The sequence below is a fragment of the Antedon bifida genome, chromosome 8 (assembly GCF_963402885.1).
Source record: "Antedon bifida chromosome 8, ecAntBifi1.1, whole genome shotgun sequence".
Taxonomy (NCBI): domain Eukaryota; kingdom Metazoa; phylum Echinodermata; class Crinoidea; order Comatulida; family Antedonidae; genus Antedon; species Antedon bifida.
In genome coordinates this window covers 17,429,373-17,456,329 of record NC_136233.1, presented here as the reverse complement: position 1 = coordinate 17,456,329, position 26,957 = coordinate 17,429,373, and the positions used below count along the sequence as shown (strand labels likewise).

The 26,957-nt window shown below is 36.2% G+C and overlaps 1 protein-coding gene across 5 annotated transcripts in view; it reads left to right on the top strand.

Annotated features, from left to right (window-relative positions):
* Window positions 1-26,957, top strand: part of LOC144850438 (uncharacterized) — a 77,875-nt gene that overhangs the window by 10,072 nt on the left and 40,846 nt on the right. The window contains exons 3-49 of one of the 5 annotated variants that reach the window (XM_078707714.1): window positions 1,289-1,376; window positions 1,780-2,141; window positions 2,516-2,838; window positions 3,249-3,359; window positions 3,702-3,914; window positions 4,599-4,745; window positions 5,294-5,462; window positions 6,084-6,362; window positions 6,567-6,695; window positions 6,981-7,165; window positions 7,568-7,801; window positions 8,122-8,413; window positions 8,584-8,810; window positions 9,024-9,170; window positions 9,650-9,814; window positions 10,058-10,207; window positions 10,466-10,843; window positions 11,166-11,383; window positions 11,768-11,960; window positions 12,161-12,343; window positions 12,705-12,824; window positions 12,933-13,163; window positions 13,470-13,694; window positions 14,100-14,285; window positions 14,743-14,970; window positions 15,182-15,298; window positions 15,836-16,028; window positions 17,544-17,719; window positions 18,015-18,276; window positions 18,479-18,756; window positions 19,506-19,601; window positions 19,912-20,055; window positions 20,382-20,543; window positions 20,663-20,831; window positions 20,960-21,138; window positions 21,352-21,507; window positions 21,840-21,953; window positions 22,319-22,546; window positions 22,688-23,056; window positions 23,152-23,316; window positions 23,969-24,253; window positions 24,575-24,814; window positions 24,977-25,138; window positions 25,484-25,651; window positions 25,892-26,125; window positions 26,322-26,480; window positions 26,640-26,936. In XM_078707714.1, coding sequence (XP_078563840.1) covers window positions 1,289-1,376; window positions 1,780-2,141; window positions 2,516-2,838; window positions 3,249-3,359; window positions 3,702-3,914; window positions 4,599-4,745; window positions 5,294-5,462; window positions 6,084-6,362; window positions 6,567-6,695; window positions 6,981-7,165; window positions 7,568-7,801; window positions 8,122-8,413; window positions 8,584-8,810; window positions 9,024-9,170; window positions 9,650-9,814; window positions 10,058-10,207; window positions 10,466-10,843; window positions 11,166-11,383; window positions 11,768-11,960; window positions 12,161-12,343; window positions 12,705-12,824; window positions 12,933-13,163; window positions 13,470-13,694; window positions 14,100-14,285; window positions 14,743-14,970; window positions 15,182-15,298; window positions 15,836-16,028; window positions 17,544-17,719; window positions 18,015-18,276; window positions 18,479-18,756; window positions 19,506-19,601; window positions 19,912-20,055; window positions 20,382-20,543; window positions 20,663-20,831; window positions 20,960-21,138; window positions 21,352-21,507; window positions 21,840-21,953; window positions 22,319-22,546; window positions 22,688-23,056; window positions 23,152-23,316; window positions 23,969-24,253; window positions 24,575-24,814; window positions 24,977-25,138; window positions 25,484-25,651; window positions 25,892-26,125; window positions 26,322-26,480; window positions 26,640-26,936 — 9,536 coding nt within the window. Of the gene's footprint in view, window positions 1-1,288; window positions 1,377-1,779; window positions 2,142-2,515; window positions 2,839-3,248; window positions 3,360-3,701; window positions 3,915-4,598; window positions 4,746-5,293; window positions 5,463-6,083; window positions 6,363-6,566; window positions 6,696-6,980; window positions 7,166-7,567; window positions 7,802-8,121; window positions 8,414-8,583; window positions 8,811-9,023; window positions 9,171-9,649; window positions 9,815-10,057; window positions 10,208-10,465; window positions 10,844-11,165; window positions 11,384-11,767; window positions 11,961-12,160; window positions 12,344-12,704; window positions 12,825-12,932; window positions 13,164-13,469; window positions 13,695-14,099; window positions 14,286-14,742; window positions 14,971-15,181; window positions 15,299-15,835; window positions 16,029-16,679; window positions 16,753-17,543; window positions 17,720-18,014; window positions 18,277-18,478; window positions 18,757-19,505; window positions 19,602-19,911; window positions 20,056-20,381; window positions 20,544-20,662; window positions 20,832-20,959; window positions 21,139-21,351; window positions 21,508-21,839; window positions 21,954-22,318; window positions 22,547-22,687; window positions 23,057-23,151; window positions 23,317-23,968; window positions 24,254-24,574; window positions 24,815-24,976; window positions 25,139-25,483; window positions 25,652-25,891; window positions 26,126-26,321; window positions 26,481-26,639; window positions 26,937-26,957 lie in introns of those variants that run through there. The other 4 variants (XM_078707715.1, XM_078707716.1, XM_078707718.1 and 1 more) reach the window with 4 other exon arrangements.

Here is a 26,957-nt window from a genome sequence, read left to right as displayed (position 1 = left end):
TAATAAGGATGTTCAAGAGGAGAGGTTTTACTCTATTTACAAATTGAGTAGAAAAGTATTTCTTATTGGTGCCTACTGTAGGCAGTGAATCAACTGACAGGCCCAATGGTAGAACATAGCCTAAAAAACATGATACAGTACACTAACAGTACATCATATTGATTATAACATTTTCTACACTTAATATTTATCATTCTAAACATATTTAATAAATTTATTACGTGTATAATGTATTAAAATTAATCAAAAGCAGTAAATTTACCATGATTGATACATAATTAAGTTTTGCCAAAACCACAACTAAGCTAGCCGGTTAAGTCTAACAATGCAGATTCAATTTGTTGTCTAGCAAAACCAAACTGAATAGGAATCTTTCAAAGTATTTGATGTTACTATGCAAACAGGTTTTGACAAAAGCGTGCTGAGTTTATCAGTGGCGAGTCAATAAGTGTGCATTGTCATTGATCAGACATGTTTCCGTGTTGCTTTTATTAATTATTACCTCTGCCAAGGAGGTTATAGTCGATCGTGTGTGTTTGTCTGTTTGTTAGCAGGATTACTCAAAAAGTTATTGCCAGATCTTTACCAAATTGAAACCACAGATAGATATGTGGTCAAGGACCACTCCATCCTATCCTGTCCAGGATCCGATTTCTTAATGTTTTCTTTGGACCTTAATAATAAAATGTCTCATTTAACTGAGAACATTTTCAATCAATAAATATTATGTACTTGCACTTAACTGTACTGTGATGTTGGGATTAAATTAGTGTAATTCATGAGTGCTATTGTTTTATTAGAGAAAAAATAACTGGTTTTACAGTATATGCTACTGTATATATTTTTATTAATTACCTACATTTTAGAGGAAAAATTAATTTAGTGCAGTATAATACAGTCAACTCTCTCAATATGTGACATGCTATAGGCTTAATTATTATACATGTCAGATTTTCCTGAAATGTTTGTATTTCGAATGTGTTTTTAATAGTATAATTGGGAACTTCAGAAGTGTCTACAGTAGTATTGGGAGTCGACTGTACACCTGGTTACTGTAAATATAGAGTTTTTAGTATATTACAATTGCATTTTTATGGCAGCAGACAGAGTACAAAAGTTAAATAACCAGTTAAATTGCATTCTCAATCTATGTGTGTTTATGTTGATTTTTTTTTATTGATTGTCAAATTTTTGAATTGCAATGTGCTATATAGAAAAACACCATTGTTTTCATTCACTCATTTGATTGAGACTGCCAATATACAACTTCATTATCTTTTTGTTTTAGCTGTGGTGGAGGAAGTGGGGCACGAGTTCCATGCCCTACAGGTACTTACAACGCACTGTCTTTTCAAGATGAAGAAGCTGATTGCAAGGTAACATTAAATGTTTAAATAATATCACATCACATATCCCACCTACAATTAAATGCAATATGATGTTCTTTGATATCTCAATAGAGAGCTTTTGATTTCCTATGACCTACACATTTTGTATTGTTATTGGTCATTTGGACCAAGAGTCCACTCCAACGATGTGGAGAATTCAAGTGATAACATGAACATAAATTTTCCCAAATCTTTATTATTCTAAATTAAATGACAAAGCTAGGTCTTGGGTGTGTCATAAATCGCTTGTTTCCTAAAAATTCTTTATATATTAATCAGTGTGTACTTTTGCAGGGGAAAAATGTAAATAACACTGCAAATTTATTCATTAACTCTATATCTATTTTTAAAAAAGCTAACTAATGAATAACTACTAACTTTCTCTTTACAGGATTGTTTAGCGGGTTTTTACAGCTATGGGGGAGCAGAACTTTGCGAGTTATGCCCAGCCGGTCATGCGTGTCTTCTTAATGGCACAGCGGCCCCAGTTCCATGTGGGTTGGGCCAGTATGCCCTCAATGGCAGCAGTCAATGTACCACTTGTCCAAGTGGTTTCAAATGTCCGTCGACTTATGAGGCACCTGTGTATTGTGAGGAAGGATATTATACTAGTCTGACTGGACAACGTGAATGCTCGATCTGTGAAGGAGGGCGTGAGTGCATACATCGGAATGCTTCTAATGAATGCTCAGCTGGATTTTATAGTCCAGAAGGCCAAGCTGTGTGCTCTCCTTGCCAAACAGGATATTACAGGTACATTTTAAAAAGGGAATTATGAAGGTACTAAAAGTGGTTCTTCTAAATTAGGTTATATTTGCATAGCTGTAGAATGTGAAGAACATTTCCCAAACCCCAAAATGTGCATAGGCTTAAAGCAGAAACTTAATATGCCATGCACCTTACCAGGGTTTTTTATGTTTGGTGTCCCAACATTCAAAACACCTTTACCTGATTTACCTTGATGTTGAGACTTATAGTTTGTCTGTCCCTCAGTAAAGTTCTATCAAGCTATTACTGTATGGGGCAAACTTACAGAAAGAATGACGCAAATGCTTTCCAGCCAAAACCTAAATTTATTGAATTAAATTCGATGACTTTTGATTGGAATACATTTTTTTTTCTTACAGTTCTGCAGGTGCCACACAATGTACAATTTGCCCAGAAGGACAAAAATGCCCTGACCCGTCACAGAGCCCTGTGGATTGTGAGCAAGGATTCATAGCACTGGAAGGGTCAAACAACTGTACACGATGCGAGTACAATGAAGTAAATGACGGGAACAACGTGTATTGTCTTCCATGCCCAGCGGGCATGGTATGCACTGACCCAACACAGGATCCAACAGATTGTAGTGATGGAGAATATGCTGCTCTTGGTGATGCTGTATGCTCTCCATGTCCTTCTGGTAAACGATGTCCGACTTCTACAACTATGTACGATTGCCCATCTGGTAAATATTTTTTTAATATTTTATTTCAATCCAGTCTTGTTATTCATTTTTAACTTTTCTTTTAAAATATTCCACTTCTAAAAACTGATAAATGTATGTACTCATAAAGCGTCTTTACGCCTGCTCCAGTCCAGCTCCGGTCCAGCTCTGGTAAATAAAATCGCATCTCAATGTTCGTTTTCATGACACTCCACACTAGTATGCATAACTATAATTTTACTTGATATGCGCATAGCCACATCATGAAACAATGAAAAGTTGCCAATATTGCATGCACAATCTGACACAAACCTGTACTGGTGCTGGACTCGAGAAGGTGTAAAATACCCTTAATATGAATTAATGGCATTTGGAAAAAGTTTGTTGTTAATGTTTTATCATCTACAGTAATACGATCTGCTTTCTTTTAGGAACATATTCAACTGGTAGTTTAACCTCTTGTCTACAGTGTCCAGCAGGATCAAGCTGTACCAACACCAGCAGCACACAGTGTTCTCCAGGACAGTACAGTCCTGCAGGAGGTGAGAAAACTTTATTGATATTTCCATTTCCAGACCATAGTGCATTTTATACTTTAAACTATTTTGTGAGTGGAAAAAAGATGTATATCTAAAGAGAATTCTTCATATTCATTTATTCATATTGTATAGCTAGTTACATACGGATGAATATAGGCATGCACTACAATGTTGACAAATCAACTAAATTCATATCATTCAATACAAAAATATCCATATAACCATAAGGACACTACTGAACCATTAGGTCTAAACTGATATTAAAAATTGGTTTCTAAATTTTACAATTTGACATTTATGTTACCAAGGCAACTTTTCTCATAATCAAATAACTTTTCTTTACAGATCAGAACTGCTATGACTGTGCAGCCGGGTTCTATTGTGGAGCGCTGGCCTCCAACCAACTTCCTTGCCAATCCGGGTTCTATTCCAATTCTTCAGCTGTGACCTGTACTGAATGTCCAGCTGGCTATCAGTGTACAACCTCTACCATTCAAGAATGTACATCAGGATACTACTCACTGGCCCAGGCTACTGCATGTCAACCCTGTCCTGCAGGTAAATTTAATATTAACATGCTCGCTTACATGGATGAGTGTCTTAATTTCTACTTTCTTTGAATTTCTATCCCAATTTCTGTTTATTTCTTTTTGTTCCTCCCTTATACCCCTTTCACACCAAAACTTATGACCATTCTAAACGTCGAGAAACTCACACCAACCTAGCAACACTGTGATTTATTAAATTACATTTGTAAATTTCGCCCTCTATTTTGTTTGTTTACATAGCGACAATCATTTTAATTGATAATATTTTTAATTTAATAATTATTTTCAAGTCATATAATGTTTTATTGATACTACTTATTATTTTATAGACCCGCTATATATTTTGTACAAATATTTAAAGTATTTTGAAATAAAACTAAAGCAATGAGTTATCGTGTGAGGATGACCTTTTGACCTAAAAACTCCGGAGTTTGATGTTGGTACCTTTCACACACCGGTGTGACCGCACAGTTCGTCCTACGGAGAACGTTCAGCTGTTCAACCCTGCTGTTTTGAACTCGGGAGTTGCTTGATTTTACCTTTCACACCAAAACACCAGGGCGTCAACTCCGGAGTGTCTCCGGAGTTTTGCTTTTGGTGTGTATATTAGCTCTTTGGAACTACCTGATATGTGTGCCTAAAAAAAAATTGTATTGTGCCAAAGTATATAAAATTCTATTATTATTTTTTATAGGGCATCAATGTAATGTGACTAATGCCTCCCCAGTTGCTTGTAACCTTGGATGGTACAATGATGATCCCATAAATAAGATGTGTCGTCAGTGCCCTGAGGGTTCTTATTGTTTAGATGCCACACAAGCACCTCAAATATGTAACACTGGTAAGTATATACTCATATATGTATAATAATCTGTTAGGGACAGTTGAATGTTAGAAACAGTTGAATGTTAGAAACAGTTGAATGTTAGAAACAGTTGATTGTTAGGGACAGTTGAATGTTAGAAACAGTTGATTGTTAGGGACAGTTGAATGTTAGAAACAGTTGAATGTTAGAAACAGTTGAATGTTAGAAACAGTTGAATGTTAGAAACAGTTGATTGTTAGGGACAGTTGAATGTTAGAAACAGTTGAATGTTAGAAACAGTCAACATTGCCAGATATCCTAATTCATTAATTTTCATTTCATTCATTTTTATTGTTCCACATAAAGTAAGAAAGAAAAATCATAAGAAAAAGCCTTGTTACAGTCTAATTAATTCCTCCAGATTTGACACTTAATTTTTTTTTTTTATTTACAATTTGCATAGTTATACTCCTTTATTATAATTTTAAAAAAACGTTTCCATTCAAATAAGTGTGATTGGTTCAAAATAAGCCTTTTTGTTATTATTTTCCATGATATTTTACTGATTTTCCTTTGTTTTTTAGGACAATATAGCAGTGAAGCGGCAACTGCATGTACTACTTGTCCTCCAGGCTTTGCTTGCCCCAACACTCTTATATCAAGTAAGGTAGAGTGTGCTGATGGGTACTATTCAACAGGAGGAGCTACTGCATGTGTTCGATGCTCAGCAGGTTTCTACTGTCCAAGTAAAACGTAAATAAATGATTATGTTTAATTTTGTTTCATTCTATCAACAGCATAAACGCCAATAATAAGATATTTTCGTGCCTAGCTTACCTGGCTAAACCAACAAATGCCATATTCTCATCGAAGAGCGAAATATACTGTACCTGTAACATACAGTATGAGAGCTCTTATTCAATTAGTGGCCTATTCCTAATGGAATATAAGTTCCCTAACTTGAAACAGTGCTTTTTATATGCCTACAAATGCAACTACACATAATTTTGAATTATTTCAATCTATGCGTAATGCTATGTTTTATTTCTTGTAAACATAGCCTATACCTGTGTTAGTACTCCATTTGAATAATCACAAAGAAGATGTTACACCTCCAATGGTTGTTAGTTTCTCGTAGCAACGCTAATCATTGAAAACAGTGATATACCTTCTTTAAACAGTCCTTCAAGAGATTCCAATTGGAATGAAATCAAACATATCAAAAGGCAAACACTATGTGAAACCATATTCCAATGTTTATTATGATACAAGAGATGCAAGGGCGCAGTTCTTCCATGAAGTAATTAACAGACCTCCCAATTTAAATGCATGTGCAGTTATGACATTCATACAAAATACTATACTTGCTTTCAGAGATGATATTGTTACTGCATGCGAAGATGGAACATATTCTGGTGCAAACGCCACTGAATGTACACCATGTCCTGCTGGATCTGCATGCCCAAACAAGGACGGCACCGACATACGTGAATGCCAGCCTGGTGAATACAGTACGTCGCGCATGACATCATGTGTGGTATGCCCTGCTGGCTTTGCCTGTCCATTGACCAATAGTGATTACAAGCAATTGTGTGAAACTGGTTTTTACTCAATTGGACAGCAGACTTCATGTACAGGATGCCCTGCTGGATAGTAAGTATTACTGGTTTTCCAAATTGATGTCACCTTTTAAGGAAGCATGTATTTGTACATGCAACATATAGAGAAGCATGTAATTTGTTAGTAAGCAACCTCATGCTTTCTGTGATTTATTTTGTCTATGAATCTACTTTTTGCAAACTTAGGTTTGACAAAGATTGTTCAAATTTCATAAACTAATTAATTTTTCTACTAAAGTTTGTGTCCAGTGAACAACCAAGAACTGCTAATCGAATGCCAAGCTGGCCACTATTCATTGGGCAACCAATCGTATTGCTTTGCTTGTCCAGCTGGAAGTGCATGTCCAGATAAAGATGTTGAACCAAGGTAAGATGGTTTTTTTTAATGACCCCATGTTTTCTTTTATTGTAACCATAGATTTAAGATTAACAAGGTGACGATAAAATGAGATGATTAGAAGATGTACTGTTGTTATTCATTATTGATATTTAAAATAAAATATTATAATTTTTTGTAATAAACCAAACATTTTGCATTCAACCATCATTTTAGAGTACTATACAAAGGAGCATGGTGGTGCATAGCTGAGCAAAAAATTTGATTTCAGTAAAATAAAATTTTATTATTAACATCAATTTTCTATTTGCCTAGTATAACTTGTGAACCAGGAACGTATTCACTTGGTACTGCAATATCTTGTACCGATTGTCCACCTGCGTATTACTGTCCGGCAACTAATAGTGGACCACAACGATGCAATTCTAAGTATTACTCAGAGCAACGTGCTGTTAATTGTACTATCTGCCCTGCTGGATTTCAGTGCTCCAATCAAGAAGGTACGCTTAGTTGATCTCTTTTTAAGTCTCAAAGGTTACTCTGAATTTAGTAGCATTTGTTTATACTCTATTTCCTTACGTGTTGCATTACTGCTACATTCTAAGGAAAGGGGGAGACAATCAAAGTTTTTAACTTCTGCTTTCCAACATATGTATTAATTATTTTATGTTATATTAATTGTTGTTCAAAATAAACATTATAAATTACATTGTTAGATTCACAATTTGAAGTATGTAACAGAATAAACACACATAAGCAACATTTACAATTATCTATTTCGAGACCTGTATTTTTTTGATATGCCTTATATCTAATTTTGCCTATATTAAGACATTTCTGGAGTATAGAATATCTGTTGACTTTATCCACTAATATTTCCTGACCTTTTTCATTTGTTCTAGTTCCTGAAGAGTGTCCAATAGGCACATATTCATATGAGGGCGCTGTCAATTGTGAAGCCTGCAATCCAGGATACATTTGTGATGAAGCCTCCACGTCTCCCTCCCCTGGCGATGGAGTTTGTGATCCTGGTGGTTGGTGTGATGGAACAAATTTTTATTCTTGTCCATCTGGAACATACAACCCTAACAATGGATCTAAAAACCAGATTGAGGCGTGTCTTCCATGTCCACCAGGTATGAGAGTGCACCAAATACTACTATCAGTTACTATACCACAAAATCTCCAAGCTAGCCTACCTCCACCCACAGGCAAATCTTTACACTTTGTACTGTTTGATGAATATCTCCTTGGACTATATTCTAAGAAATACAGAACAAACCAGGAGTGCCTTCCTAGTGCTAATACCCAAATAAAATGTTTTATCAGAGAGATCTCAACCACAGATTAGGACATGCACCTGTTTGAGGTTCGTTCCCCAAGGCATAACACATTTTTCTTATTTATTTTTGCTTTTTTCTGCTTTAACCCAACTATTTTTTCTATTTTTATGTAGGATTTTATTGCGCTGGTCCTGGCGAAACTAAATATATTGACAAAGAATGTCCGACTGGCCACTATTGCCCACTAGGAACCACTTTCTCGACCGCGTTCCCATGTCCAGGAGGAACTTACAATGACGAGGTCAATCAAACATCAGCTAGCAATGGCTGCAAAAATTGCCCTAGTGGTTACTATTGTGGAGAGGGGACATCTGAGTATGACGGCAATGAATGTCCAGCTGGTTTCTACTGCTTAGAAGGACAGTCTAGTGCATATCAAAATTCTTGCCCACTTGGTACTTATGGGTAAGTATATTAGGCCAATTATTTAAAATTATTTTTGTGGTAATTAAATAAAAAATTTCTGATTTTAACTATAATTTGCAATGTTGTATTTTTGTTCTAAAAAAAAAAAAATTCTAAGGAGTTGCTTATTTTGCCTTGAACAAAGTTAATGTTTATAATTTGTGTTACAGTGATGCTATGGGCTTTAAGAATTCCTCCCAGTGTAAGACATGCCCATCTGGAACTTATTGTCCATATGGAAGCGCTGCAGAGCCTAACACTCAGCCCCAAAGCTGCCTTCCTGGTACATACAACCCAGATGAAGGGGCAGGCCACGAATACAACTGTAAGCTGTGTGATCAAGGACGCTCATGTCCTCTCTCAGGATCTTCAAATAGTACACATCCATGTGCTGAAGGTAAATTGATATTTGTAACAAAAAATCATTTGCACATTTTACTTGTCATGAAGCAGTACTTTGAACTAATAACTGAGTGAGTGGCCGAGTGGTTAAGACAGTGGAACCGTAATGCATAGCCATAATACCGGCATGTGTCTGTGGGTGTAAAACTGAAATTACACAGCTATAATACCATTAAATGTCAATGATGCAAATCTTTCCATTTTTCAGGTTATTACTGTCCACAAGGTACCATTATAGATACTGAATATCCATGTCCACCTGGAACATACACTGGCAGAACTGACCTTCCATCATCAGAGCAATGCACTGTGTGTCCACCAGGCATGTACTGTGGCTGGGGAACAGCTGGTCTCAGTAAGTCTCTTTCCATTATTACCGAAGGTGTGAAAGCAACTGCAGTTTTATGAATATGGCGACATTGATGTCAAATGTTTTAAAATGTACTGTACAAAATATTATGTTCATAATTTAAAAGAAAATATTGTTGGAATGATGCATAGTAAAGAATAATATGTAAACAATACTGCATTGAGAAACTCTTTCTTAGTATTTTTCAGTTTTACATTTTAGAACTCTGTTTTTAAAACTCAGTTACCAACAGAGACGGATCCAGGGTTTTCAAACTTTATGTGACAAAAACAATGTGCCCATATGAACATGATGCTTTTATATCGGGTTATAGGGTTTCAGCTTTTATAATCTTGAACATTTAACAACCTTTTAATGAGATTGAATAAAACATTAAATAACAAAAATGCAATCTAATTATTACAGTTGTAAGTTATAGTAGTTTCAACAAAAATGTTAATATTTAAATAAATGTTTCTTTGCAGATGATACTGTAAATGGGCCTCAACCGTGCAAGCCAGGCTACTACTGTCCGGCCCAGACACCCAGTCCAGATCGGTTCCCATGTGCACCAGGCACATTTTCACCCTTGTCTAACCTTAGTGATGCATCCCATTGTACTCTTTGCACACCAACCTACTACTGCTTAGGTATGCATTTTACTTTTCATTTTAAATGTTTGGAATATGTTGATATAGTAGTAAAATAAGGATTATTTAAGTCTAATTTTCAACAATAACAAACAAACAGATTAGATCACTAGCAATATCTTTTGTGACTGGGTAGGTATGGGCTAAAATTTGATTGTACATTTCATCATTTTTGTGAACCAAAATGCCATTTATGTTTATGAAAACAACATTAATTTTAACATTTATTAACCAATGGATTAGGTGGAGAACCAGAAGAAACAGCCCTGTGTCCTCCAGGATACTACTGCCCAGAGGGAACAGCATTTGCTGAAGAGTTTGCCTGTCCAAATGGAACTTACAATCTGGACTATGGAAAAGATGACGAAGGAGATTGTAAAAACTGCACCCAAGGTAATTCTCTTGACCTAAGCCTTAAGGTCACATTCATTGGAAAAAATATTTCCACTGAAAGGTCTTTAGACACCAAACCACCCTTCACTCCACATATTCACAGGTAAACTTTAAAATTTGTTTATGAAAAGCATTTGGCAAATACAGTTACTCTCCCTAACCCAGACTTCCTTAATACTGGAAATCTTCTAAACCCAGGCCAAAACCCAACTAACATTGACAATTGTAATTTATAGGACTTTTAATCTCTTTTTTAAGGTAATTTCTGTGAGTATGGCACCGTAACACCCATAAATTGTTCAGCCGGTACATACATGCCTTATGGAATGAACATCAACACAAACATGCAAGAAGGAGAGTCAGCAAAATACCAGGATGACTGTATAGCATGTACTGCTGGTTACTGGTGCGGAGTTGCAACAATTAACCCTTACGAATGCGGCACTGGAATGTACTCGGAGCCTGGTCAGAGCGAGTGTAAGACATGTGAGGCTGGGTACTACTGTGACAGTAATTCTACATCAGAAACTGATATGTTGAACAATAAACGATGTACAGCTGGTAAATACTGTCCTGCCGGACTTCACTCACTAGACGATGCTACTGATTGCAGTATGGCTCATTACTGCCCTGAAGGTAATATAGTACAAATGTTATCAAATCTATTGTATATGATAAACCTGATATAGTAAATATCCCCATAATTGGCAATAACATACACAATATTGTTTAAAGGGCAGTGTGAATAAACACTAGTAAAGTAAGGTTTGTGGGTACACCATGTGTTTCCAAAAAGAAATAAAGTGAAGTTAAGAAAGATTTCTCAGTTGTTACGATTTAACCATTGAATGAAATTGCTGAAAAAATATCCTAACTAAATAAACGACAAAATACAAATAATTTTATGTTGAAATTATGCAACTTTTAATTTATTTTTTTTATTATCTTTATTTTTTAGCCACCCCTGAAGAAATTAACTGTCCAATAGGAACATACAATCCAGGCACTGGACTAGAAGCAGTCACAGACTGTACACTGTGCGATGCCGGTTCCTATTGTTTGGAAGGTGTTGACAGTCCCTCAGGATTGTGCTTACCGGGTTATATTTGCCCTACTAACTTTACAAATCCGTATGGAGTAAACCCGGTCAATATTGGTTCATATGGTTCAAAGCAGGTAATTGATTTAACAGTAATGTTAAATGAATATGTAATTATTAGAACTCTCAGAATCTGAATGAAATGTATAGAGTGACAGTGTGTTATTTATTTTGGCGCATATCAATAGGAATCTATTTGTATACTGTATAGTTATTTACAAAAGGGACAACGTTTTTGTGCAAACAAAGTAATATACTTAAAAGGAGAGAATCTGTCATATAACATATTATAATATCACATATAAACAAATGGAAGTTTTCAACCGATGATTAGAAATGCGTGTTTGTCTGCTTACAGAAATTTCATACCCTACCCTACTTTTAATATTAAACATATTCAGAGCCAGGTAGACCACAGTTATATTTCACTTTTGAATGCTTACAATTTCTGTTTTTTTTAGGAACCATGTCCAGCTACTACTTACATCAGTACATATGGTGGAGAAACACTTGCAGACTGTCTTGATTGTCCAGCTGGTTTCTATTGCCCACTTGGTACCGGTAATCCTGTCTCTTGCCCTCGGGGATATTATTGCCCTGGCAACTCTTCTGCAGCTACCCCTTGCCCTGCTGGACGATATGGCAATACAACAGGTAAGTTGCAAACGTTCCAAAACTATTTTAGTGTTCTCCAATAACAATACGATTCACTCTACATACTCTACAGTATTGGTATTTTTAAGCTACATATGCTGACCTTACTACATACAATCACACTCAGAGCTATTAACCAATCAGATGTGTGTATGAATTAAACATGTTGTATAATAATAAAACCTTTTTTTGTTTTACAGAAATTGAGTTGTTGGAAGGCTGTCCGCTGTGTGACCCAGGATGGTACTGTGATGCTCCAGGCCTTACTACACCTAGAGCACCCTGTGATGCAGGATATCTTTGCTATGAGGGTGCATACAAGTCAAGCCCAACTGATGGAGTGACAGGAGAGATATGCCCCCCTGGTGGCTACTGTATACTTGGTATTTAAAATTTTTATTTTGTAATTTTGACGGTTGGATGTGTAGTGCAAGATTTTGGAAATAGGCTTATAGTTGGGTCGCTAGTGGGAACCAAGTTTTAGTGTCTGTAATTCTAGGCGTATACAGTTCCAAAGTATTATAATTCAATTAGTACAGCAGTTTATTAGAATTAGAATACAGTCAATTCCCTAGCAGACTATTTTGAAGACTGCAAACTCTCCAAAAACCAGTGCAAAATTCATTTAATACTAATCAAATCACACGCATAAAATGTACTTTGACATAGACATAGTATACAAAAGTATAGTAACCTGTGTTCAGTTTACAGTGCAGGCAGCAGCTAATGAAACTTCTTTTTTAGGTTCATTTGAAAGTAGTCCATGTCCAGAAGGAACGTACAGTAATGTATCTGGTGCGGTGAACTACCATGGCTGCAGGCAATGTGATCCAGGGTATTACTGCAGCAATGCACGAACACCAGGTAGGCTTAACAATTTTAAATTTTCACTTTTGAAGAACTATATAAAGTGCCTTACAATGTTTCTTAATGTTTTCACATAACATAATATAAATCTATTCAATTTTTCAGAGCCCACTGGTCCATGTGAGGCCGGGTATTACTGTGTGAGTGGCTCATCTACTCCAACTCCTGACACGTTCGCATTGCCAGGTTACTATGCCCCAGAAGGATCAACACAGTCTTTTCCATGTAGCCAAGGAACGTATCAGCCATTTGATCGACAAGGGAATTGTACTGTATGTGATCCAGGATTTTATTGTCCGATGGAAGGAATGACGAATCAGACTGCCTGTCCTGCCGGTAATTGTTTATCAATCAATATTTTATTGTCCTCAAATACAAAATAAATAGGGGGAAAACACTACTGGCTATCAACAAACAGTATAAAGTGTTAAATTTGCATAATTCCCTAAATTTAGTAAAAATATTTAATATACCTGTCTGAAACTGCAGGAATTTGCTCATATTCCACATACTTAATGTGTTTGATATAATGACTAACTAATTACTAACCATGTGGGTTTAATCTTACAGAAGTAACTTAAGTAACTGTTTTTTTCCATCAAGTATTTTCTGTTTTTACAACACCCTTCATTTTGTTATCAGGTACATATTGTGGTTCTGGAGCGTTCATCTATGAGTTGTGTCATGTAGGAACCTACTCAGAAGTGCCTTACCAGATAAGCATTGACAACTGTACAATCTGTCCTGTTGGGAAGTACTGTTCTGGCACAGGCCAGACAACTGTTACTGGTGACTGCAAAGCTGGGCACATCTGCTACGAGGGTGCTGAGTTTGATAATCCTGTCTATAATAATGATACTTCAAATGGTAAATTAACATTCTTCTTACAGATATTCTAGTCTCTGTAAATTCATGATAATGTCTGAAGAAATTATGTTTGTATTTTTTCCTTTTGGTAAACAATAAAACATAGACTACAAGCATAGGTTGCCTTGTTCACGCGAGTGATATGTTGATAGTTCGAATTCACTCATCGTATCTCGATGCTTTCTTGTGTTGTTGCTCTCTGTTCTTGTGTCAGCTTTTCACTGGTGCCCACCCTTTGGATGTTTATGGGTGCAACTGAGTAGCATGCCATCATAAGAGTTTTTGTCCTCTCTGGTCTCTGTTCATGTTGTTTTTCTGTTGTTCTGATCCATATCGATTCTTTTACTTTTCTTGCTAGGTGATGTCATTTATTACTTTATTAGTATTTGTACAATTTGTTTATAGGCTTTGTACGTTTAACATGGGGCGATCAGTGTCATGAGGGTAGGTACTGCCCTGAGGGTGCGACCAGTATGGTAGAGTGTCCTAAGGGTACTTACATGGATTACAGAGGGGCTACTGCAGAGGAAGATTGTATTGACTGTGACCCTGGCTATTACTGTGATGCAACTGGTCTTTCTGATAAAACAGGTTTGTTTATTTAGTCAATAAGTTTGTATACATATATATGCAAAAATCTATAAATAAATATGCAAATTACTATACATAAATATGCAAATTTAATAGATTTGTCATATCTGAGAATACAAACTAGTGGTTTTACTGATCAAATAGTACACTATACGCATTATTTTAAAAAAGGGACAACAGACAATTAACTTGGTCTCCAATATTTTTGAAGAACAGTTGAAGGGTTAAGTGAATGCCAAAATTATAATTTCTTGTAACTGTAACTGTTGTTTGGGTCCTTGCTGTTTTAGTGCACTTTAGGTCATGTTAAGTTCAGACATTTGTGTGTTTTATTTTATTTTTTCAACATTTTTATGCAAAGTATGAACATAGAATGAAATAGATTATGTTTCTACGGCATGTTTGGTTTCTGAGATTTTTAAAATTGTTTACATTATAGTGTTTATTATATTTAAAGGTCAGTGCCAAGCAGGGTACTACTGTATATCGGGAGCGGATCGTATGAACCCAAATGATAACATCACAGGAAACATATGTGCAAAACGACATTATTGCCCAGATGGTAAGCAAGAACTAGGCTGTCCACCTGGTACTTATGCAAATGAGACTGGTATGGACGCTTGTTTAGACTGTCTACCAGGTTACCATTGTGTACCAGACAATGATCCTGTATTGTGTCCTCAAGGTAAGTTTATCATTGATAGTCCAACTTCCTCTCAACATCATGTCATTTTGTTTAATCCAGTACAATTGTTTGTTAGAATTTGGTAATGTATTTAAAATATATTTAAGTATTAGTCTTTTGTTTTATTTTATCTAATATGAAAGTAGGATTATTTACCATGACATTATTGTCACTACCTATAGATGTAGATTAACATTTTCATTCTTTCTAGGCTCTTATTGTCTTGGTGGGTCAGAGGCACCGTCTGATCCAGTCCCATGTCCTAAAGGATATTTTGGTGCTCATGAAAAATTGGAAACAGAAGATGCTTGCGCTGAATGTTTACCAGGTAGGAAAGTCTTCATTTCTAATTTGAATTGAAGTGTAACATTATATAATTACTTAATGTTGTGTTTACCGATAAACCATGAAACTGATTTTTAGAGGGTAAACAGTGGGATGGTTAATCGCAGATCGCTGGGCATGAAAGGAATAAATGTACGCTCTGATGAATGTTCACCACCTCCCTCTTGTCTTGATGCGTAACATCTCTAAGGGTGTATGTCTGGTGAATGGAAGGCCGAGAGATTGGAACCGTAATCCTTAGCCATAACATCGGCAAGGTTTCGAGGCTCATTCGCTCCATGGTTCTACAAATCTTCTTCTTTACTCTGTTGTGGACAGACGAGAGTGCTAGTTCACACATAGCCACTGTGTTGTGGACAGATGAGAGAGTGCCTTAAAGTGGCTGCACTGACATGATGTAACCCTTAGGGGAGAAGCATGTTGTTGAGCAATGATCCATTCATTTTGGAATTCGGCGCTATACAAGAACTTGTATATTATTATATCGTTAAATCGCCTCTTTTGACCGTACTTCATTTAGGGATGTATTGTAGCATTTCTGGCTTGACAGAACCAGATGGAAATATATCAGCTGGATATTGGTCAGATAGAAAGGCGCATGAATCAGGCCCATTTGATGACACGACCAGTACCGATTATGGACTATGCCCTGAAGGCTTTTATTGCCCTGAGGGAAGTGGATCACCCACACCATGTCCTCCAGGAACATATGGGTAAATATTATCTTTCACTTGAAAATTAGAAAATCAATTGATTTTGTAAACAAATAATTCAGCAATTCAAAACAGTTATTTGAACAGGGATCTTATTCGAAGAAACTTGAAAAGCTGAATATCGTACAGCAAGATCTTCCATTTACCGTGATCATCTGCTAAAGGTGCACTTTTTCCTAATTGTTTGGAAATACAAAAAAAACATCCTGGTACTTGGTGTGCATCAGACTACCATTTATGCTCTACTACCAGACCTCTTTTGGTTTACTAAAAGACAAAATTGGCACACATTTTTTCCACAATGCGCATCTGGCATGCCCATTGTTTATTCTAGATGCATTTTGTTCCTCTTTTGTGGCAGAAACCAGCACTTTTATTTTTTCACTGGCAAAACAGCATTTTATAACCTTCTTGGTCTTAATTCACTACTGATTTAATAATTTAATCTATCGCTTGTGTTCAGAAGTGTAATGGGGCACCAATTATTTAAATTTTCTGTCGTTTTTTGTGAAAAGGATAATTATTGAAAGTTAAAACTTTCAATTAGCCTATTACAAAGCAACATTTTAATTATCTCAAAAACCGCACATACAATTCTACACTTAAGACCATTTGATCCAGGTGATTTTTTTCCATCATTAAAATGGCCTTTATACATTCATATAGTAACGCAACCTTCGCAAATTTGTTTTTCTCCTTACGAAAGCTTTTCAGATTCAGAAAGGTATGTTTTAATTTGTTCAGAGCTTATGGAAGTGTTTGCGTATAAGCTTTTGAAATGTTGTACTTGCTATTTTAAAATATCTGTTGGGCTTGTTACTAATTTCCCATTTTATTAGTTTTTAATTTTTCGATTTTCCTAATCCAAACAAAATATTTTGTAGTTTGCTCACCTTCCTTGATTCAATTGACTGAGGATCTAATTTTTGCGCCTTTTGTTGTCATGTCATGCTCTCTCTCTCTCAAGCCAGATAATCAGTAAAATTGATGGACAAATGTTAAAACTTCTCCATTTCAAATGAGATTCTCTGATATTAATCTATAGTCCAGTCAAGGCAATCGAACCATAGGATGCTGAGCTCGCCTTTGATCTTAGGATTGGCTGTTTATTGATAATTCTATACATTACTAGCAATTATACTCGCCCCAGGGTGGGTTTCAAATTTAGTTTAAAATCTTCAGTACAATTCTGATTAATTTGATAGGTCTCATAACTCCTGGATGCCAATATCTCCCTATACTCACCAACCGCCACCCCTCTTCAATCACACCCCACACTCTGTGATTTAAAAAAAAAATCCTTCCCAGTACAAATTTCAATTCAATAGCTTTAGCTACATAGCATGATAGACCTATGGTTTAACTACTTTGCAAATGTGTAAATGAATAGGTGTCATATTGGCTAATGATTAAAATATCTAATTTTGAGATATATTTTGAAAAATACACTTAAAAAAATTGCATATTTCATTTTTCATAATGGGATTGATAATCATTACTGTAATCTCTGTACAGCACTGAACAGTCCAGAAAAAGCCTGGATGACTGTATTGATTGTGATGCCGGCAAGTACTGTCCCAATTACAATATGACCGGACCAGGTCCTGACTGCAGTGCTGGCTTTTATTGCCTGGGGAAATCTTCTGAATTCCAGCCATCTGATTCTGCTATTGGTGGAATCTGTCCAACAGGTACAGTATTATAACCTGTGTTCTAGGTAAAGTAGGATTTTTCTCCAATACAACAGCATTTATCACTTTCATCCTCATACTATAGAGCACACTTATTTTTCTGTAGTTAGTTATGGTAATTGTTAACTACCACACCATCAATACAAACACACAAACAACTGCCAAATGTGCATCATATTTCTAATTCCCACATTATGGGCTGTATCTTCATAATTATTTACTTTCTGTATACTTCACACACTTTGGCTATAGAGACACAGAAAGAGTAATGATTTATTTGAATTATTATCCATAGGATATGAATGTCCAGTAGGTTCTGGCATGCCATCAGCCTGCAATGCAGGATCCTACCAAAACGAGACTGGACAGTCAAGTTGTGAGAACTGCCCAATTGGTTTCTACTGTACTATTAATACAACCGTACCAGAAGCCTGCCCTCCTGGTTACTACTGTGAATTGAACACAGCGACAGCCTATGAGCATCCTTGTCCTGAAGGCACATTTAACAATCTTACAGAACGATATCAACCTTCAGATTGTACTGTCTGTTTACCAGGGTAAGTTTAAATGTTGCTTGACGGAAATATATTATTTTACATTGTGCTATGAAGGCTTCAACATCAATGTTTTATGCAAACATTTTAAACTAAGTATGTTTTATTTTGATCTTTAGTTTTATAGGCAAAATAAAGATAGCATTTCCATGCAAATGTTCTTTTATACCACAATATGTTATTCTTCTTTCTTCATTTAACACAGGTCATACTGTGGAACACCTGGCCTTGAATGGCCTACTGACTTATGTGATCCTGGTTGGTACTGTCTAAATGGCTCTATTGCTGCTCAGCCAACAAACCCTTCCCAAGGTGGTCACTGCGTACCAGGCCAATACTGCCCAGAAGGGTCTTCACAGCCTCTTGAATGCCTACCTGGCATGTACTGTGCTTCGTCTCAGTTATCCTACCCAACAGGCAATTGCTCAGAAGGGTATTATTGTGTTCTTGGGGCTAGTATTAGCAAACCGGAAGACAGCACGGGTAAGTAAAAAGTAGGAATATGCAAAGTATGTCATCAGACAAAACGGCTTTCTTTAAATATTCAGTTACAATATAATTACAGGATGGTGTTAGTCAAATCATAGACAAGACAGTTTTCTGTTCTTGGTACACTTTGAAAAGTAATGTATCAAAAATAAAAATTGATAAAAATATTCATAATCCAAGCAATGAAATACTGTACACAATACATCAATATGTATATGTTTTATACCACCATCAGGAATGGGAAAAATATTCCCAGTATAATGGTAGCCAATATAAAAAGTCTAGCCAATCAGTATTAACCAATCACAGTTTATTCTGAAAGCCCTATGATTGAAGTAATAAAGCATGGCTCATTGTTTACAAAGTGCAATGTAGCCTTTGTGAGTTGTGAGCAGGGAGTTGTCTGCTTAGAGCATAATTTATCATTAGGTCAGAGCAGGGAGTTGTAATTAGAACTCCCTGATCAGAGTCTTCTGAAAAACCATTAAATTTTTTCTTTTTTGTTCTTAAAGATAATAAAGTGAATTTGAGAATTATTAAAATTTTCAATTCAAGTTAACATTTATTTCTTTTAAAACAAAATAACAATGGGTTGTTTAAGAATCTTATGGTAGTTTTGTTAAACTGAAATTGTGGACAAATTTAAGTAAGTAAATTCAAGTAAATGTGATGTTCAATATCACATTACAAAGCATGTGAAAAATATTACTGTATGTGAACACTATGTTTTGATTAATTATCAGGTGGTATATGTCCTTCTGGTCAGTTCTGTCCATCCGGAAGTTGGGAAGGTATCACATGTCCACCAGGAACCTACCTCAACACAACCGGCAATAAAGGTAATGTTCATTACTGTAAATTTACTACTAATACTATATATTTACTCATTTAGGCAGGGTGTCCAATAACATGCTAAACTTGCACCTCAACCAAAGCTACAGTACTCTGGTCTTCGGTGCAGGTGAAGTGTTGGAACGAAAATATGAAAAACATTTACAAAAAATATACAATTCAAAGAAAACAGCCTAATAACTTAACATAACCATATCATTTATTATGTACCTTTTTTTAGACAGCAGTTTTTTCACATCATTTGCAATTGTTGATGTTTTGTCAATTGTATTGTAATGATTATTTCTGTTCCTACAGAGCTATCTGATTGTATTAGCTGTTCAGAAGGATACTACTGTGAAGGGTACGGCAATATATACCCTGATGACAAGTGTACTGTAGGCTATTATTGCCCTGAAGGCCAGGAAATTCAAAACCCACCAGATTATACTTGCCCAATAGGTATGTTTTAATATTCAATGTTTATTTTTTAATATAATCAAATTATTGTTTTACTCATTACTAACAATACAATAACGGGAACAAAAAAGATCCTGTTCTAATCTTGATCTAAGATAAAATAAAACAATATAATATTGTTGTATTGTATTTTATTGTGTTAGATCTAATGCCTCTCCCAATTCTTCAATCTGGATAGCATTGTTAAAACAATAGCATTATTGTACTCAACTGAAATGCAATGTAATTGTTCTACCATTGTTATATCTGGAGTGTGCATAGTTGTATGTATTCAATAACTGTTATAATTTCAACACCTTCATCTAAAGGTCATTTTTGCGAGGTTGGTAGCATTGAACCAGTGCGTTGTGTGTCCGGAACATACCAAGATCAAGAAGGTCAAGGGTCATGTAAAGAATGCCCTCAAGGTTACTATTGTGATAATACTTTGGAACCAGTGGTACTCTTTCAGAATTCCACTTGCCCTGCAGGTAAAAGTTATTTGTTATTTGTTTTTGGTTATCACACAATTACTATTAACATTATCATCAGTAAATAATTCATTTATCATCATTACCAGTAACTTTATCTCAAAATATTTTTTCAACAGGTTATTATTGTCCAGCTGGCACGCGATACGCTTATGAGTTCAAGTGTCCAAGAGGTACATTCAGTAACCGTACTGGCCTGAACGAGACGGATGACTGTAACCCATGCCCTGGTGGCTATTATTGTGATGAGGAGGCTCAGACTACATACACTAAATTGTGTTCCGCAGGGTCAGTAATATAAAATTTTGAATATTGAGATTTGTTTCTGTCAAATTAATGGTTACTGTTGCTAGACGAAATGCAGTATAACTCAAGTTTTCTACACATCGGACATTTTCTTTTTTTTGTTTTTACAGGTATTTCTGTCGACGAAATGCTGTTGATGGCACACCAGATCAGGACACTGATGCTAATGTTTGTCCAGAAGGATACTTCTGTCCTGAAGGAACTGATGAGCCAGAAAGATGTCCACCATCAACATATTCACCAGTGCAAATGTTGGAAGCTGTCGATGAATGTCTTAATTGTACTAAAGGTTGGTTTCTTCTACCCTACCTACACCCAAATAATGTTGTGCATGTATGAACTAATCTCCCTCTGTTTAAACTAATCATTGAATAACTTCGCACAAGTTGAAAAGGCAATCTGTAATCTGCCAATACATCTCAAATTATCTCCAACATGCTGACTTATTAAACCAAAACTTTGTAGTCTAGTTATATTGTACATATACATATCATTGTTATAGGTTACTACTGCGAAGGGTACAACCTGATAGAACCAAGTGGCCCATGCTTGGAGCGGTATTATTGTCCAGAAGGATCAGTCCACGAAGATGAACTGGATTGTCCTGTTGGTCATTTCTGTCCAAATGCAACCTTTGACCCAGAGCCTTGTCCAAGAGGTTTGTATTAGAATATAGTATGTGTGGAAATAAGCCTAAATTAAATGGTTGATAATAACACAGTTTCTGAAAAGGTGTATTACCATGTAACTTGGTGAGGTAGTCTATTGTGATCAAAAACTAGTTGCTCAGAAATTGTAATCTCGGACTGCGTTACAGTATTTTAAACATGCTTTTTTTTTTTGGAGTAAAATTATAGCATGACACCTTAAGTTTCCACAAGCCTTCACATTTTAAGCAGGTCCCTAGTTTTCTTGGAGTTTTATAGCCCTCATGTTGGGACCTACTGACTTAAGAAAACCATAAATAATTTATTATTCTTTTCTTTTTAGGAACCTATTCTAATGAGACTAACCTGGCCTCTGCTGGTGATTGTTACCCATGCACTGGTGGCATGTACTGTGAAACTGAAGGGTTGACTGAGCCAACAGGATATTGTGCTATTGGTATGTATTGATCTTTGACCTGTCATAGCTTGTCAAGATTGTAACCAATTCCTTCAGATATTCTAATCTTTGAAATTTTCCAAGATTGTAACTAATTCTTTCTGATGGTCCAATCTTTGTAGTTCCCAGATTAAACCAGTTTTCATTTGTGGTATGCCTACCATAACATGTTTTGCATCCTAGTGTTAGGGAGGTATAATACCCCCCTGCTAGTGTATTCTAATGCTGAACATGTTTCAAGAATGTTCGCATTCAAAACAGCACCATTGTAAATTTTAGATGAAACTTCAGAGTATGTATTATTCATATATCTCCATTATTCAAAAAAGACAAAATTTGTTTATGCTTTTTTTCATTCTCCACAGGTTATTACTGCCCGCCTGGAACGATCCATCAGGAACCAAATGACACATTCTGTCCAATTGGAAACTACTGTCCTGGCGGTGTTGCTTATCCTATACCATGCCGAAATAACAGTGAGGTGAACCATACTCATGCAGAGATGTGTTATGAGTGCCCTGCAGGTTACTTCTGTCAAATTCAAGGATCAAAGGAGATCTGTCCAAGAGGATACTACTGTCCACAAGGCACAGGTTGGTTGATATATCACTATTCTTATCATCACTTTGTAAGTCTTTTTCTTGCACACTATTTATTACACTTGCAATTGGTAAAAAAGTTATATTTGTAATAGTTTCGAAGCTTGAAATATTCATAAAAAATTATGTTTTTAGGCTATGATTTACAATCGTGTCCTCGTGGGACTTACAGCGACCAGGAAGGAAATTATGAGCTAAGCCAGTGTAAACCATGCGATGGTGGATGGTACTGTGATTCAGAACACCTTGAATCGCCAACTGACGAATGTGATCCTGGTTACTACTGTGTCTATGGTATCGATCGTCCACAGCCTGATGGGAATAACATTACTACAGCACCAATGAATGACAGCTGTCCATATTTTGACGATGCTCAGACAGGCTTTGGAGGGCGCTGTCCTATTGGTCATTTCTGCGTGAGTGGGAGTATCTATCCTGATTCATGTGTGGCTGGTACATATGCACCTCTGGTGGCCATGGCTGCTTGTCTGCCTTGTGAACCAGGTAAAACATATATAAATAAAATATAGACTTCTAATAAGACAAATAAATATTTTTACCTATGAATTTCAATTTATGTATTTTTATTTTTTTTAAAGGATTTTATTGTGAAGTACAAGCCAGTAACTATACAGACAACCCATGTCCATCCGGTCACTATTGTCCAGAGGGAACTGAAAGGTCAACCCAGTTCCCATGTCCACCAGGAACATTCAATAACCTCACTGGTAGCAGTAACATCAGTGATTGTGTGCCATGTTTAGGTAAGGATGGTGCTTTTTTAAGCTGGTATGAAGAGTAGCCATTAGGCTAGTCTAAATTTTCCAAACCCAAACCAATGAATGGCTTTCCTAAGTTGTCACATGTCTATCTTAAGCTATCACATGTCTGTCCTAAGTTATCACATGTCTGTCCTAAGCTATCACATGTCTATCCTAAGTTATCACATGTCTATCTTAAGCTATCAAGCTATCACATGTCTGTCCTAAGCTATCACATGTCTTTCCTAAGCTATCACATGTCTATTCTAAGCTATCACATGTCTATTCTAAGCTATCACATGTTTGTCCTAAGCTATCACATGTCTGTCCTAAGCTATCACATGTCTATCCTATAACAAACATGACCGAACAAAACATCTTTGATGTCAAAACATAATGTATATTTAACCTTATCTGATGCATACCTACACTAACCTACTTCCCTGGTCTAACTTTCAACTAAACCATTGTTTTACAACTGAGCTATAGTTTATGTAATCATCCTAAATGTTTAAATTAATGTCATTGAAGAATTCCATTATCTTACTACTTGTCAGCTCTTGTAGAAAAATTGGCCAGTTTATTTATTAGTTGATCTGGACTACTGAATCATTGTTTAGTTTTTGATGGATTGAATTAAAATATTTAATTGTAGGTGGTTCTTATTGTGCGAGTGAGGGTCTTTCGTGGCCAACAGGATTATGTGAAGGAGGCTACTACTGCAGCGGGGGATCCAACACCAGTACCCCTGATGGATTTGCAGGTGACATGTGCTCTGCTGGATTCTACTGTCCAGAAGGGTCTACGTTCCCCTTAGCTTGCCCAGGTGGAAAGTATTGTTCTGTGAATAAGCTGTCAAATATCTCTGGAGAATGTGATGCTGGCTTTTATTGCTATTCTAAAGCAGTGGTGCCAAATCCTGAAGATGGCAATGTTACTGGTAGGTCATAACATACATTTTACATACATATTGTGTATATTTTTTCTTTGTTCAATTTTTATGAATAGTTATGTCAACATTATCATTGTTTACTTGATGCAATAAAAGGAAATAAAAAAATACAGAGGTGTTATTAAGTAAGTGGAGAATGAATTATTAGTATAGCTACTACAAGAACAATGCCTGTACTTTGTATGCAAGTTTCAGAGTTTATTGCTGGAATTGACAACACTAAACACTCCAATTTTACAATGTATCTATCATCCACTGGTACAACAGTAGATCAATAAATGTTTATTCTTTGTTTATTGTTGTTTCTAGGCAACTACTGTCCAATGGGTGCATTCTGTCCATCAGACAGTGACTCGCCAACTCTATGTCAGTCAGGCACTTATCTGAACAGTACTCACAATGATGATGAAATGGACTGCCTATTGTGTTCTCCTGGCTGGTACTGTGCTGGTAGTGGGAACCCTCTACCTACTGACCAATGTTCCAGGGGTTATTACTGTCCAGAAGGGCAAGACGAGGCTACACCAGCTGAATATAATTGTACACAAGGTTAGTTATTCATTGTGGTGGTCAAATGATATTTACTTTAATAGTTTAGCTTTTAGACATACCAAGTATTTATACAATACTTAAGTTTTACTATATATAGATTCCAGAAATGTTATTGTTATTATCTTTTTGCTTACTCTATTTAACATTTGCATTCTGCAGGTCATTTCTGTCCCGTAGGCAGCATAGAACCTGTTCGTTGTGACTCAGGCACTTACCAAGATCAAGTAGGCCAGTGGACGTGTAAGGACTGTCCAATGGGCTACTATTGTGATAACGTAATGGAACCAGTTGTACTGTATAATGAATCACATTGTCCCACAGGTGAGTACGAGTTACATCTTCGATTGTACGTATTTTGTATAAGGGCCCATTCAGACTTTTTACCCGGGTTGATACACATTTATGAATAATTAAATAACTAAGCCTGAACAAACCCTAATTTATGTTTTGATATACCGTCCTCTACATTTGTTATTACTTAAGGCGTCAGTTGAGACCTGTTGTTTGGGTAGGATATTAAAAGCTGTTCTTTGTACATACAAGCATGTATTTGCACACAAAAGAACTTTGACATCTGGGTTTAGCCAGTGAGCGATCATAGCCGTTATGCCACTGCTCTTTGAGAGTGTTATTTATCTTGGTTTTGGTTATATAATTCTTTTTCAGGCTTCTATTGCCCACAAAACACAAAATATGCAATTGAGTTTCCATGTCCATGTGGGACATTTAACAATCTAACACACAGAACAGAGGAGAATGACTGCCAGCCATGCTCAGATGGCATGTACTGTGAGACAGAGGGGCTCTCACAGCCCACAGGTTTATGTAGACCAGGTAAGACAACTTATATTTTAATGTAGACTAGTGACTGTTGCTAGAAATCAGGGCTAGAAATCAATTAAATAAATTAACTGAAAGTCAACTATTCAATTCTGGTTTATTAAAAATATAAGTGGCATAATCTGAATTGCGCCACATTTACTAACTCAACAGAAGGCCATTACAATACAATTTTAACTGAGATGTATACATAGGTTTGCAAGAAGTACATACATTGTAAATTATTTTTTACAGGATATTACTGCTTAATTGGATCCAATTCATCAACACCATTGTTTGGAAGTGATGCTGATGAATGTCCAGTTGGTCACTATTGCATTGAGGGCAGTTCTCAGCCACAGGCCTGTCAACCAGGAACTTACAACCCAAGCACAAGACGTGAAGCTGTGGAAGAATGCTTAAATTGCACTGGTGGTCACTATTGTCCGACTTATGGCATGAATGAAACTGGGCCATTGTGTCAAGAAGGTCAGTAATAAGATGTAATAAATAAAGTGCATATTCACATTTACTAAAATTGCAGGATTTCTGAAACAGAGGAATGCTAATAATAGATTCTAAAGGGGTTCTACTCGTTGAATTGAAGCAAATATATTCATACTAGAATGTTAGCAGACACGTTTTTGTAAGAAAATACATTTATCAAATATCTATTAATTGACAGGTTTCTATTGTGATTCTGGTGCAGACAACAACCAGTTCATCCAATGTCCTCCTGGAAGTTTCTGTATAGAAGGTTCAACTCTTCCAGTAGAGTGTCCCCCAGGAACATTCAGCAACTCTTATGGTTTGACAGCCAAGTCTGAGTGCACCAACTGTACAGGTTTGTGTTCAAGACTTTTTTCTTTGTATTATCTATATCTAATAAATTATATATTCATTTGGAAAAAATAGTATTAAAATAAGTATATAAATAATAAAATACTGTACAACAATGGAACAAATCATCTTATTATATGCATAATGTATATTTACATTTAAGGTGGTTATTTCTGCCCATCAAATGGAATGACTGAAGTATTAGAGCTTTGCTGGGGAGGCTATTACTGCCCCAGTGGTATTGCAGTTCCAAATCCACCTGACTATCGATGCCCTGCAGGAATGCATTGCCCTAACGGAAGTGAGATATACCAGCCATGTCCTAGCGGATCATTCACGAACTACACAGGTGCATCCGAGTGTGAAATCTGCCCTGCAGGCTATTATTGCACCCCAGTCGTGCCTGAGAATGCTAGCCTGGCAGCGTTGCCTTGTCCTCCTGGCTATTTCTGTGATTTTGGTAAGTTTGACTAATTCTACA